Source organism: Protopterus annectens, chromosome 11.part0, assembly GCF_019279795.1.
Source record: "Protopterus annectens isolate FY-2018-M chromosome 11.part0, PAN1.0, whole genome shotgun sequence".
Classification (NCBI taxonomy): Eukaryota; Metazoa; Chordata; order Ceratodontiformes; family Protopteridae; genus Protopterus; species Protopterus annectens.
The window spans coordinates 682,846,926-682,859,551 of record NC_056745.1 but is presented as its reverse complement, the minus strand read 5'-3'; the positions used below and the strand labels follow the sequence as shown (position 1 = coordinate 682,859,551).

At 37.1% G+C, this 12,626-nt stretch overlaps 1 protein-coding gene across 2 annotated transcripts in view; it reads right to left on the bottom strand.

Annotated features, from left to right (window-relative positions):
* The window catches only part of RFX4 (regulatory factor X4), a 690,122-nt gene that overhangs the window by 300,075 nt on the left and 377,421 nt on the right, over nt 1–12,626 (bottom strand). For both annotated transcript variants that reach the window (XM_044088142.1, XM_044088143.1), the window contains exons 5-6: nt 10,227–10,288; nt 5,452–5,665 (exon numbers count right to left, since the gene is read on the bottom strand). In XM_044088142.1, the coding sequence (XP_043944077.1) occupies nt 5,452–5,665; nt 10,227–10,288 (276 nt within the window). The remainder of the gene's footprint in view (nt 1–5,451; nt 5,666–10,226; nt 10,289–12,626) is intronic.

Below are 12,626 nucleotides of genomic sequence, written 5' to 3'. Positions count from 1 at the left end.
AGCTCCATGTTCTACCAGGTGTTAATGACCACATTTCCTTAGCTCTGTGTTCTACCAGGTGTTAATGACCAGATTTCCTTAGCTCCATGTTCTACCGGGAGTTAATGACCAGATTTCCTTAGCTCCGTGTTCTACCAGGTGTTAATGACCAAATTTCCTTAACTCCATGTTTTACCAGGTGTTAATGACCAGATTTCCTTAGCTCCGTGTTCTACCAGGTGTTAATGACCAGATTTCCTTAGCTCCATGTTCTACCAGGTGTTAATGACCAGATTTCCTTAGCTCCTGTTTTGAAAATGCAAGCATTAACTTTGTAAGATTGATTTAATGGTAGTGTGACATTATTGTGACTCATACAATTCGTTTTTATGTATTTTGGTATTACAATCTAAGGGTTTTTAAAAATTGTAATGAGCAGAAAAAATGTTTAAATAGACAATGGTATTATATTAATAAATTTAAAAAAATTTATGAGCTGTGAATATTAGATAATGTTAGGTTTATTGTAATAGATTTTTAAACACTTGGTATTATTTTTGTATGATTATATTTTATGTGTGCATATTCAAGAAGCAACTAGTGGACTATAACTTTAAATTTTTGGGATATAGTAGGAAGTGCTGAAATTTCTGGTTTCTAATTGAAATGTTTGAAAATTTCTATAAATATCATTTTCATTGAAAAGTATGTATTATCCTGATGGTCTTAGTTAAGATGAACACGTTTAATAATTTAATACATTTTCGATATTGTTTAGAATTTTGAAGTGTTTTGTGGCAGTCTTTGAGTGCTGTTGCAGAGGCATTCTTTTTTGTTAAAATTCATTATCTGGTGGAGGCCTGGAGAGAAAAGCTCCTATATCATTGTCTGCATGTAAAAGTAGCTCTATACTTGCAATCTGTGGGAGTGACAGAAAAGTTAAAAGAAAATAGAAGCAGTATGTCTAAGTAAAAAAGAGGCAAAAATCAAAAGATGATCAAAAGTGCAGGCAAGAAACCATTATGAATGCTTCAGAAACAGGAAATTATAACAAAGTTCATGTGGTAGTGGTCGGGGGTGGTGTCCAGATCCTCACCCAGGGGATGAAATGGGAAGAAAATGGTAGCAGACTTCTTTAGTTTAACAAAAATGGTGATTTTTTTTGTAACGTTGGACTGAAAACTGTAATTAATTTAATAATATTGTATCTAAGCAAACAAACAGAAATAAATAACCAAGAGCAGCTTATTTCTTCATGTTCACTGCAAAGTAGGCATTAGATAACATGATTCAGAACCAGCTTGGGAGAGAATAGTCCTGAAATGTACCTGCAAAAAGGAGCTGAAGAAAAAATCAAAAGAGCGGTATCATGCCTCATTTGTAAGACCTCTGCCGTTCAACTGATGGCTCCAGGGTAAGTCTTCTCACTATACTGTTTTTGTGGAGTTTTTCTGTGACTGATATAGATATAGATATAGATGACCTGATGGTTAAAGGTAAAGAGTTCCAGGCCTTAGCAACTTTGTACGAGTATAGACAATGCCCATCCGATTTGATAGCTTTGTAGGCACATAGGAGCTTGCAAATTTAGCAACCTTGTTATAGCATTGTTCAGATTTTAATTTATGTGAAGCCTGGTAGTTAGTAAGGATGGGAGTGCCATAAAGATGTGTGGGGAGATAATAAGTAGTGACGAGTGTAGGTGTTAGCATGGTGAATGTAAGCTTATCAGTCTCTATCACCCCATAATTTGCTATGAGAAGTGACTTCGATGGCTATATTATCAAGAGAGAGGACTTTACATTTCATTTTTTCATGAGAGAGGGATATGGGGAAAAAGTAGTAGTTTGGTCTTGAGCAAAGTAACAAAAATAAAACTCCACAACAGAGTCAAGAAACCTTTTATTCTGAGAAATATTTTGATCACATAAGTATTAGAAAAAGTTTTATGGTTCTGACAAAGTGATGTAGAAGGCTGTGTTAAAAATGCATTCAGGTGGTATAAAGACTCAAAAAAGCATGGCATAGAATTTCAGAACATGAAACAACGGAAGTACAGAAGCTATTTCAACAGTTATGGTCCATCTTTATTTGGAAGTGGATGAAACCCTTTATGAGAATCACACGCAGCAAAGAAAGCCCTTCTGTGGAACAGTATTGAATTTATCTCTGAATTTTCCGATTGACTTTAACTATATTTTACTTCTAAGCATTGCAGACAATCATGAAGAAAATCTAGGTTGTGACTGAAAAAGCAGCAACTTAATCTTAGCCAACCAATCTATTTGCCAAAATAAGCAAAAAAAAAAAAAAAACAAAAAAAAGAAAAGAAAAGCTATAACAATGTAATGCTTTATTGATGGATTAGCAAAGATTACAAAATAGCTTCATAGTTATGGTTTCATAAACTCTTCTTCCAGAGCTGACTATTTGTTAATAAGGTAATAAAGAGTAACTGAAGCGAGCAAAGCATGACAGTAAAAATGCACAAATGCTAATAGAATAACTTCACTTGAAATTCACAAAAAAAAAAAAAAAAAGAGAGAGAGAGAAAGAAGTACATATTTCAAATGATAGCATTGCAGATGTGGTGACAATTGTAAGTCCGTTCAAAGAAGAAAGGTTCCTGAAAGAGTTCCTAAATCTGATGAAGATCGGATCAATCAACCCAATGGGATCCACGAAACAGAGATGTCGTGGAAGTTCCCCTTTGGAAATATTAAAGAAACTACAGTATTCATTTTATAAAGGCATAATGATGTGGTTTCTCTTCACAGAAGCTTGGGCACAAATGCTGGCTAATCACATGTTATTTTGACCTCAGTAGTTAGAAAGATAGAATTACTAAATAAACTAAGAGACAATATTCAAAACAGCAATGTTCACAGTGAGAAAGTAATGTCAGAGAACATAATATTTTCTTTGCCCAGCTGACAGATTATAGATTTGGCTTTCTGGGGGATGCACGTTTACAAAGCTCAGATAGCTCAGATGGTATAGGGGTGGCTTTTGGACCAGTTGCCTGAGTTAGATCAACTTGCAGAATCATTTGTAAGTGTCCCCTTGAAAACCAGATGAGAGTAGTAGCAGGTACAGCACCAGACTTGGTCTTATTTTGGATTTACTACAATTAATCACAGCTCACTTAGTCATGGCACAGATAATCTGAGCTAAAACATCTAGACATTCATGTAACTCTGCTCCCACAGAATAAAAGAAACACAGAAATACACCTCTTCCATGTTCTCTGACTGCTGCAATCCCAAAACATATGCAACAAAACAAGTTCTGACATATGGACATACTGAAATGCCAGTGAGAACAGGTGTTCTTTCTTCTGTGATGCTTTGTGGTTTCATAATCAGCAGTACTACAACCTGTTTTATGTCCTTACCAGTGACACTACAGTGGGATGAGAGCAAACTCTTTATGTCTGCAGATGTCATAAAGCTGCAGTAGTGAAAACAGACAGCCTGAAATGAAAGTGATCAAAACAGGCTTGTCAAGACTGAAAAAAAACAGATGATATGATAAATCAACCTAGATTCAATGCAATGCAATAAAATGCAAAATATCAGCATGCAGTGAAATGAGAACTATGCATCCACTGATTCAGAAATGTTAGCTTATCAACATGCAGCTGGGCTGGGCAGACAGGTGTGTAACTTTGATGTTCTATTGATTGAGAAGATGAATTGTTTTGGGAGAGGGGCATGCTGTGTGACAGGGACATTATTTCTGTGATGTGTGACTGTAGAGATATCTGTTGAAGGCTACACTTGACAATAAAGAGGTTTGTGCATATTATAGAGCTTTCAGCATGAGAAATTGCTGGGGAAGATAATGACTGTTACTCTTTCCCTGGATGGTAACATTACTTGTAGATTTCTGTATACCCACCGAGGGTGCTGGTGGGCACCTAGAACTTATTTGCATGGATGCAGGTCAGTCCAGTGTACCAGACACTACAGATACACCGTATTCATGGCTCCTTGCTTACAGAGAGGACGATGCATACATGTATACCAGCCTATCTACATCTGTATACTGTCTTCATAAATCTGCTGCTCATACTGTATATGGTACCCAGATGCAGACTTACCAGCAAGTTTTATAAAGCGATAGGAATATTTTGCTTTGTAAGGTGATGTCTCCTTCTGTATGTTTCACATCAGACAGCAGAGTCTTGTGATACGTATAACAGATTCCACCTCAAAGAATTCAGTATCCAAGAAAATTGTCAAAAGTCAATGTCAGATGAGCGAAAACAGCAATATGGAGAAAAAGATGAAGGTGTGCGACACAGATGGGGTACTTAGACCAAGTGTTTGGATAAGGATTTCAGCTTAAATTTTATACTTGTTTGTCTTTTTATCTACCACATTGCTGTCATCTATGTAGATATTAAGCCTCCAAAACGTGCACTACAACCAATCTAAATTAAATGTTTGACTTTCTTATGATTTTCTATGAAAGACTGTACCTGTCAGGTTTGGCAGTAATAGTTTCTAGTGTTACTATAGTTATAATATTTAATTGTTTGTGTCTTTCGGCTTTTCCCGGTTAGGGGTCGCCACAGCAGAACTCCGGTCCGCTAATGATTGGTAGTGGATTTTTAATACCTATCAGAATTACATTTTTCTTAAATACTGTTTGACCATATCTGATCTGTAAATTGCAACATAGCTGTAAAAGTACACATACATTTTAAATGTTCTATCTGAAACTAGATGCACTTGGTAAAACATTTTATTTGCTGCCCTCCAGTAAACTCGTCCCTGCTCTGCATGAATCACTTTATACCAGTTAAAAACATATCGTGTTCCTCTGTGAAGGAAAATATTATTGGTGACCATTAGAATCTTCCAGCTGTCAGTTTATGTGCTTAATTTACATGTTTAAGTAACTGTCTTGATACATAGCTTACAGTTAACCTTACTGTTTATGTTTTTATTCAGGCATTTCATTTCGATCTCTAATTATTTAATCTACCATGTTGTTTTCACCCCTTTCCTATACCACCCAGGTTCTATCAGCTTGTTCCCACTGATGATCTGAAGAGCAGTTTTACTGCATTCTGGAAACATTCCCCATGTATTCTAGCAGGCTGACATTTTTACAATTACCACCCCCTTTTAAAGGTTGCTTATATCTCTTTCCACTTTTATTATCAGGCTGAATTCATCTTTTTTTTCTTTTATTACAGCAAAAGATAATAATAACATGCAAAACTTAAGCATCTGAAACAACCTTTCAATCTTAACACATTTTGTTCAAGTCTAAAATGTTAAACAGCAATAAATACAGATCTATTATGTATACAAAGAAAAAGAACAATTAAGTTTCATATAAATGAAGCTGAAAAGATCTTATTAACTAGACCATGCTCTAACAAAGTCTTCTAGTTCTTGGACAGCTTTTGCAAAAGATGCAAAGGGAAGCAAATGGAGATGTTATTTAAAAGATGTTTACCTTCTCCTCTGGCAGGCTTGCTGGCAGATTTAGATCTTTGACATTTGGAAACTCTGGCAACAACGTTCCGAGTTTGGAGCGTGGTGAATATGCCACTGTCTGTTTTGTGACCTCCTTCTTCCCTGTCTCATTTACCCAAGCTGCTCCTTTTTTGGAATACATCACATCATAATACTGAGAGCTTTCTTTCACTGCAATCCCATAGTAGTGATACCTAACATAATGAGAATGCATTTCTGTCACTGACATTCACAAAGAAATTGGATTTCATAAGCGTCCTACTTAAACATTTTGTCACATTGGTAGAAGACATAGAACACACCTAATATTACCATAAGGCCACTGTGAGACATAGGCTTATACCTCAGTGCAGATGGTGTTGTGTATAAAATAAAAGGGCAAGTTTCTGTTTTGCTGCTGACTTTCAGATAAAGGGAACTGAAGAAGCACTAATTAAAATCAATGAAAAATGTAATGAGAAACCAACAAAAAAATATAAAAAATAAGTGGCACACATCTGCTTTATTCAATTAAAAAACAAACATATAGATGTTCATAGTGCCTTATTAAAGCAGCCGACATTATTGATGTAAATATACCTGAACAGATAAAAAAACACACACAAAAATTATGCAGTAAACCATGAACTTTTAAAACCACAATATCTGTATAATGTGAATCACTTATTACAGGGCATTCAACACATCAAAGGATTTGCATTTTTAAACATTAGTGAATAATGTCAGTGTGCATTCTCTGGAGAAAAGACTGACTTTATGGATACATGCATAACTGTATTTATTTATTCATTTGATAGTGATACAATCAGTTTGCAGACCTGTGAATATATAAATATATATATATATATATATATATATATATATACACACACACACACACACACACACACACACACATATATATATATGGATTCACGTCTTAATTTCGAAAGACCACAATCCCGAGATTCAGAATATCGAATTCAGAACTTCAAGATCTTGGAATCTCGAAATTAAGAACCACCCCCAAAAAGCAGTCAACACATCACAAAACACGAAAACATGTTTTTGCAGGGGGGCAAGCCCCTCTGCACCTCCCACACCCCCAGCTACTTAAATATACCAACTCCGAGATTGCACTACAGTGAGGAAAAGGGTAATCTCCTATTCCACTCTGTATGATGATCTCTATTCAGGATTTCGAAGTTTTAAAACTTCGATCATATGGTTTTCAATCATATGAATCTCGAAGTTTTAAGCTTCGAAATTCTATAGGGAACCCATGTATTTATATATATATATATATACACACACACACACACACACACACACATATATATATATATATATATATATATATATATATATATATATATATATATATATATATATATATACATATATATATATATATATATATATATATATATGTACATATATATATATATATATATATATATATATATATATATATATATAGTTTCACTTCATATTGCCGAAATGCTGAAATATCGAATTTCAGCATTTCGACTGTTGTTGTTTGTCTTTTGGCTTTTCCCGGTTAAAGGTTGCCACAGCGGAACTCCAGTATGCTAATGATTGGCAGTAGATTTTCAGGAATGCCGTGGTACCAGCTCGACGTCTAACTTTCAAAGAAGGCGCTCCCATTTACGCATGTCTTTCAAATTCCACCAAACCGCGGGGAGGACATGCAGTCTCCACACAGAAGGCACTCCCCACACTCCAGCCGAGACCATCACAACACTGACACTTCACAATCACGAAACCACAACATTGAATGCAGAGCATACAGCACACAACACACAAAGCATAACACCTACACCACAAAACAATTACATACAACAAAACACCACACAGACACAGACCTACACTACACAAATGCAGTGGGGAAAGCCCCCCCTGCACCCCCACCCCCCTACTTATATATACTAACTCCGAGATCACACAAACAGTAAAAAAAAGGAAAAAATCACACACAGCCAAAACACGCACTCATACCTCCACCTCCCTACCCTAACCCATTCGTACAAGTTACAAAAACACTCACGCACACATACTCACTTTAAACTGCAGACATCATCCCAGCCAAACACATTCGTAAGATAACGTAAATGCATAAGTGCAAATTCGACATAGTCCTGTTTGCGCTTATGCACTGTTGTTATTTTGAAGTTTCGGCTTCATGGACACGAATTGCTGAAATTCGATATTTCAGCAATTCATGATTATGAAGTGAAACCATATATATATATATATATATATATATACAGAGAGAGAGAGAGAGTGATAGATATAGATAGATATATAAGCCAATATTAAAAGGGAGGCAGCTGTTAGGCATTAAATTGATTATTTAAAGCAGTTTTAATTTTAGATATATAAGAATTCCTCTTACTACAAGGTCTGATGGATCAGCCATGTGCTCTCCCCTGAAATGCCTGTGGGAAGAAATTTATGCAGGTGAGTGATTCACACAATAGCATGGCTGACTGGAGGTGGGGCTAGTGTTGATCTCTTTTCTCTTTGAGGCTGACCAGGCATCGGTCATTTTTCCCTGAAGCTCTCCTAAGTGTCAATCAGAGACTGCACATCTCTCCTGAAGACTGACCAGGCATTGGTCAGTTGCTGTACCCTTCTATTGAAGGGCAGTGGTACCAGCAGATTTTATTAATGTATCAAATATTTTCTCCCTTTGTAAAACAATGCTCAGTATGTATAGTCAGTATGTACAAGAAGTGGTTTCATACACAGAGCCAGTTATATTCAAGAGTAATTAGTAAGCTCCTTGATACAGCAGAGATTTCTTCAAGGGGAATATAACCCAAGGAAGCAGGCAGCATTTGGGAAAGTCCACAGTATAAAAAAACTATAAGGTTTTGTCCACTGAAAACACCAATACAGTATATATGATCAGTTGTGAGAAACAAAGCAGTCACTCCATTCAGCTTTATGACTTAAAATTATATTTATTGACAAACAAATACAATTCAGAAAAAACACAGTTGCTATCAAAAAAGTCAGTTTTCAATCCAGTATAATTTCACCTTTGAGGCATGATATTTTTGCAGTTTAGCAAACTTTTACACTTAAATGCTGTGCTCCCCTCTAAAAGAAACCCTGGAAGAGTAGCTAAAAACAGGGAATCTTCTTCTTCTGGCTTTTCCTGGTTAGGGGTCACCACAGCGGATCACTTGTCCACTCATGACTGGCAGTGGAGTTTTTACCGTGTTGAGTTGCCACCCAACCTTCCACAGAAGGCACACACATGCACTCACACCTAGGGCTATTTTAGAGTGTCCAGTCCACCTACAGCATGTCTTTGGCATGTGGGAGGAAACCGGAGCACCCGGAGGAAACTCACGTAACCACAGGGAGGACATGCAGACTCTGCACAGAAGGCACCTCAGCCGAGGATTGAACCAGAGAACCTTTTGCTGTGAGGTGGCAATGCTAACCACTGCACCACCATGGCTGCCCTCCCAAATCAGGGAATAACAAAACAGTTTCCCTTTCAATTCCAGCAATCAGAGAGCAATACCACACAGGCAGTAATAGGTTAATTTGGCTTCTCCTGTAAAAGGCCAGGCCCTTTGTCTCATGGGAATATCTTCTGGGTTCCTTTTTCTCTTCCTTCTGGTCTGTGTAACTCCAACTAGAGTTTTTCTCTGACCTTCCACAGACCCAAAGTTCAGTTTGTGTAGATTATTGATTAAGACTTCATCTCATTTTCCAGGGGTCTGTGTTTAAATGTTATTAGCTACTTGAGAGTTCTTAATTTGAGATATTGACAGTTCTTCTCATTGACCATGGATTACAGGTTATCATAAAAGTATTACAAATGTTACTGGACTTTTAAGCTACTTTTTATATATGTGTATGGGTCTACTTTACAAACCCGAACACTCACTTACCTGACCTCCAAAACGCAGAGGCAAAAAGGATGACGACCGCACAACATCGACATCCCAGAACACTAACTTTCCACTCCAGGTAAGTAACTGCTTGGCCATTCTAACAGAAAAGTAAAACTGAAGGAAAGCAAACCCACCCATGTCGGGGACTTAGCTCCCGCACCCCTTCTAACTGAATATACCAACTCCGAGATCGCACTACTGTGGGGGTAAGGGGCAAAGTTCAACAGGATGGCCAAGTGGTTACTTACCTGGAGTGGAAAGTTGATGTTCAGGGATGTCCGTATTGTGCAGTCGACAGCCTTTTCATCGCTGTTTTTTCGGGTAAGTGAGTGTTCAGGTTTCTGAAGGGGACCCGTATATGTATATAAAAACAATGAGTTTTCACCTACTATTTTTATATGTCCTTATGTAGTTTGTATATGCAGAGATGCCAGATGTTTGTTTATTAGTACTTCAATGTGGCACATACACAAGCAGACATTTCTGAAAGTTTTTCTGCAGACAATGTATTCTTTTAGGCATGGTGCACTTAGCATTTATTTAAGGCTTCACAACACATAACATCCACTGGACTGAGCAACTTGTGTATGAGGCACAATATCTATTCACAACTGTCTAGAGACAGATGATGCTGATATCATAACTGCAAATGTTACATCTTCTCCTTTAGACAGCATATACCTCTGCTTAGTGAAAATCCCAATCTTCAGTCGCTATTAGTAACACCATCCTTTCAGATAGACTAACAAACTCGGCATACCTGCTTTGGAATAAAAGCAATGTTGTTAAAGACTATAACTCACAAACTAACATGTACAACTATTGAAGGTTATGTACTCACTTAGACTGACCCCTCGTGCCTAGTCTTCTTGTTGTCAGCTGTGGAAATTGTTGTCTAATAATCTGCAAAAAAAGGATAGTAGGAGCTGAAAATGAGCATATCTTTTTAAAGGTTTTCTTCAAAGATCAAGAACAGATAAAGCAATGCCCAATAATATGGAAGGATTACATTAAATTAGTGGTTAAGGAATTCTACATCACATGTAAGTCAACAAAGCCAACATTTGCATTAAGTTACATAAACATATACTTCCATGTAAGATAGCAACTACGAAGATGATAAAGGTTACTAGAACTAGTGTATAATCTGCTCATCCTGTTTAACTGAAATTGTGTTCTTCCCCATTCCCAACAAGAATCTATGTATGCCTTTCTCATGTATGCTGGAATTCTCACATAGGTTTTGATTCACCAACCTTATCAGAAAAGTCATACCATAAATCTTCTACCCTCATTAAGAAGATTATTACAGAAATTCACAGGGTTAGAGATAGTATATAAAATGATAATTGAGTTCAAAACTAGATAACAAGGTGGATACAAAATGGAGTGATGAGAAGGCTGGTCTCAACAACAGGAAAGTCACAAGCGGGAGTACCAGAGGAACTGGATTTTGTTCAACCTGTATTCAGTGTACACGTACAGGGCATGATTTGACAACAATAATAAGACAGCACTACTAGTGATTGATAGGAGAAGAGCCTTTAACAGGGCTAGCGGATGTTGTTTGATTAGGTGTTCAAGTGTCAAATAAGGTTCAGTAGAAGGAAATTTAGGGAAAAAAACAAAGAAATACATAGCATCTGTAGATTTGGCATTGAAAATGCTGATAAGGACATGGACCAGGGCATTGTGCTCATGAGTAAGCTTAATCACACAGGTAAGTGTTAAAGGACAATGGCAGTGGTAACCAGGGTGCTAGGTTGCAGAGTCAGGGTTCAAGGACAGCACATGTAGCACAGCATTATATGGGCAAAGGGAATGGCAGTGGTAAGCATGGTGCTAGGCTGCAGAGTCAGGGTTCAAGGATAGCACATTTCGCAAAGGATTGTATGGGCAAAGGGAATGGCAGTGGTAAGCAAGTTTCGAGACTGCAGAGTTAGGGCTCAAGGGCACCACTTGTATCAAAGCACTGTACGGGCAAGGGGAATTGCAATGGTAAACATGGTGTTAGGCTGCAGAGTCAGGGTTCAAAGACAGCACATGTATCACAGCACTGTATGGGTCTTGTAAGGGCCATCCTAGAGTACTGTGTACAGTCCTGCAAGCCATACAGAGAAATTAATTCTGATATTACTGAAAGGGTTCAGCAACGGGACTCAGAAATGGTCAAAGGAGTGAAAGGACTGGTTTATGAAAGGAGATTGCTTAAAGTCAGCATGCACTCACCTGCAAAGAAGAGGCAGAGAAGGTAAATGTGATTATTTTCTCCCACTGCATAGTCATGGAACAGATCAAGGAAAGACAAAGGAAAGCATGGGGTTCATATTGGACACATATTGGATGGTTTTGGAATGATATAAGGAAGTACTACTTCACAGAGAAGGGCGGGATCCAATAATTTATTATCAGGGATTAGAGGTTAGGATCTAGGATAGGTGGACAACAGGAACAGAGCATATGGCAGGGCAGCTGTATAGCAATCAGATGCTTACTCTGACAGACTTCACTTGACATGAGTATTTCTTTCTTAGCAATGTCATAGTTTGCATTCAATTGCTTTTTAGTCGACCACCATACACCTTTAGGATGTCTCCTTTTGTTTTCACATATTTCTATTTTTTAAACTATTTCCTTCTTTGAATCAAGAGATTCTATAGAGGTAATTAAACATTTCCGTTATATTCCTTATTTACAAATTTCTTCTTCAAAGTAAGCACTACTAATTTCTTGCTCTCTTTATAAGGTTTCAGATATGCATCCTACATCATTTTACTTGTCCTCCACTGCACAGTCCCAACATTTTATATGCCTTTTGAAGACAGCTTGCTTTCTTTTCAAGTTCAGACAAGCAAAAGCATCATGGCTTCTACTGCTGATGCATTTTTCTATATCCTAATTGTCCTGAGTCCTGCTTACCTCTTTCTGTGTTGTTTGTACCCCTTGTCTTTTGCTTCACGTCCATTTCTAAATTTTTTTGGCATTTTAATTTCCATTACCTTATGTTGACTGTTGACCACCATATCCTCTATATTTAGCTCCCTTAGAATCTATTACCATTCTAAAACCTTATATATAGCAGACATTGTAGATATTTAAGCTGAAAGGGGACATATTTTTTACTTCAAATCCTACACCACGCCACTTCCAGTAACATAAAAATAGAACCAGTAATTAACCAAAGAGTAAAGCTTGAGTGACCCTTTTAACATAGCAGTAGTTACATTTGTTTTACTGTTTT